Source organism: Grammomys surdaster, unplaced genomic scaffold, assembly GCF_004785775.1.
Source record: "Grammomys surdaster isolate TR1022 unplaced genomic scaffold, NIH_TR_1.0 114750, whole genome shotgun sequence".
Classification (NCBI taxonomy): Eukaryota; Metazoa; Chordata; class Mammalia; order Rodentia; family Muridae; genus Grammomys; species Grammomys surdaster.
In genome coordinates, this window is record NW_021612718.1 from 3,345 (window position 1) to 5,500 (window position 2,156).

General features: G+C 42.7%; 1 protein-coding gene across 1 annotated transcript in view; it reads left to right on the plus strand.

Annotated features, from left to right (window-relative positions):
- Nucleotides 1–275: 275 nt before the first annotated feature.
- The window catches only part of LOC114635643 (secreted seminal-vesicle Ly-6 protein 1-like), a 7,242-nt gene continuing 5,361 nt past the window's right edge, over nt 276–2,156 (plus strand). Inside the window, exon 1 of the mRNA XM_028784142.1 lies at nt 276–342. Coding sequence (XP_028639975.1) covers nt 276–342 — 67 coding nt within the window. The remainder of the gene's footprint in view (nt 343–2,156) is intronic.

Sequence of the window (2,156 nt, forward strand, 5' to 3'; positions counted from 1 at the left end):
CCTTAGTGGTTAGTTATTGGTTTTGAAGGAAGCTCAGACAATGGAGGCGGACAATGACAAGTTCACCTGGAAAACAAAAGTAATAGGATCTCAGCTGTAGCTGTCAGCTAGATAGGTGGACAGCTGTACTTCCCACTTTATCGTACATCTGATTTCTTGAAAAAGAAAAGGTCACTTCCTCCTTGCACCTGTGTTGGAGATTCCTGCCCATTCTCCAGCTTTATATAGAGAGCGAGTGGCCATCCTTTAACTCAAGCCACCTTCTAACATCCAACATGAATCCAGTGACGAAAATCGGCATAGCGCTCATCTTGACTTTATCTTTCCTCTGCTTCGTGGAGGGTAAGTGTCTGCAAAGGGGAGTGAGGAGATGTCTTAGGGATGCTAGTTTCTATACCATTGTCCTCCAGTCTCACTCAGGTCTTACAGATCAAACCTGAAGACTGAGGTTTTGGGTACTAGAGAAATCATATATGATACACTAATAAAGGAAAAAAAAACTCAGTAATTGCAATAAATAGGACAGCAATTTTCAGACCTTCAGTTTCTGAGTTTTTAGTTATCAGTTTCCATTTAATTTACCCATTGCTTTGAAACGCTGTTATGCTGTATTCTACGCAATGCTCCTCTCCCCACTTTTTCCTCTAGTCACTTCTTCCCTGGGTGAGAGAGGGGACAGGGAGGACAGATGATCAGGTATTGGGAGGGGGGACAGGAGTGAAGCCCTGAGGGCCAACAGAAAGAATGGAAACAGGAAACCTCAAGAGTTAGGAGGTGGGGGGACTCTCTAGAATGTACCAGAGATTTGGGAGGTAAGAGACTCTCAAGACTCAAAGAGAGAGACCTTAGATGAAATGCCCTACAGTAGAGAGAGAGAACTTGTAGAGTCTACCTCCAGTAGAAAGACAGGGCATCAAGTGGAGGAATGGGCTTGCCATCCCACAGTCAAAAACTCTGACCCAGAATTGTCCCTGTCTAAAAGAACTGCAGGGACAAAAGTGGAGAAGAGACTGAGGGAATGTAGGTTTAGTGACTGTCACAAATTGGGGTCTAGTTTAAGGGGAGGCTCGTAGGCCTGACACTATTACTGATGTTATGGTGTGCTTACAGAAAGAAGCCTAGCATGGCTGCCCTCTGAGAGGCCCAATAAGCAACAATGATGATTTGGGATCTAGCTCTCTGTCTATCAGACTAACTGGTCAGTGCACAGTTAGGCATCCCATTGGATGCTGTTCGCAGTGTAGGGTTTCATGTAAAGTGAGACATGCTGAGGTTGGGCTCTGAATGTTCTGTCCTCTCTGACTGTGTCTAGTGTAGAAGAAATTCAAAGCAATAGGATTGATGTTAATAGATTTGCTCAGGAGACATTAAATCATACAAAGCAGAAGTTAGGTAATGGATCATTGCCCCTCCCCCCATTCCTCCAAAATAAGCAGCATGTGAAGCTGACCTGTTATAGATGAATGAGATTTAGGATGCTAAAATGTGTTTATTCATTGACCATTATGTCTATTCCTAGAAAAAAGACATCATCTAAAAAACATTGAAGGAAGATGGCTTAGGTTCACAGCCATTATTAAGTTCTGGTCTATCATTAATTCCCCCATGTTCTAATGAGGTCTTTCACATGGGCAAGATGACCCTAGGTAACAACTCATCATGAAAGAATGAGATGGTTGTACTTAACAAATAATTCTGGCAATAAATCTCCCATCTGCACATGTGGCCAGATTTGCAGCCTCCTTTCTCAGTTTAAACTTTTCCAAGTAAAACCTGGGTCCAGGATCTAACAGAGATTTAAAGATAATGGCACAGGTAAGATGCCTAAGCCAAGGTATATATAAGCTAGTGAGATCTACTCAAGGCTGACTCTTTCTTTTGTTTAATTAACATACAAAAGGTAGTTTGTTCTAATTGGACATAGTCATCTACTTAAAAATACCTCTTTATTGATTCTTTGTGAGTTTCACATCATGTACCATAGCCCCACTCATCTCCGTGGCCCTTTGTATTTGCCCTTGCGACCTCCCTCTCAAAATAAACACACAGACACACAGACACACACACACAAACACACACACACACACACACACACACACACACACACACAGAGAGAGAGAGAGAGAGAGAGAGAGAGAGAGAGAGAGAGAGAGAGA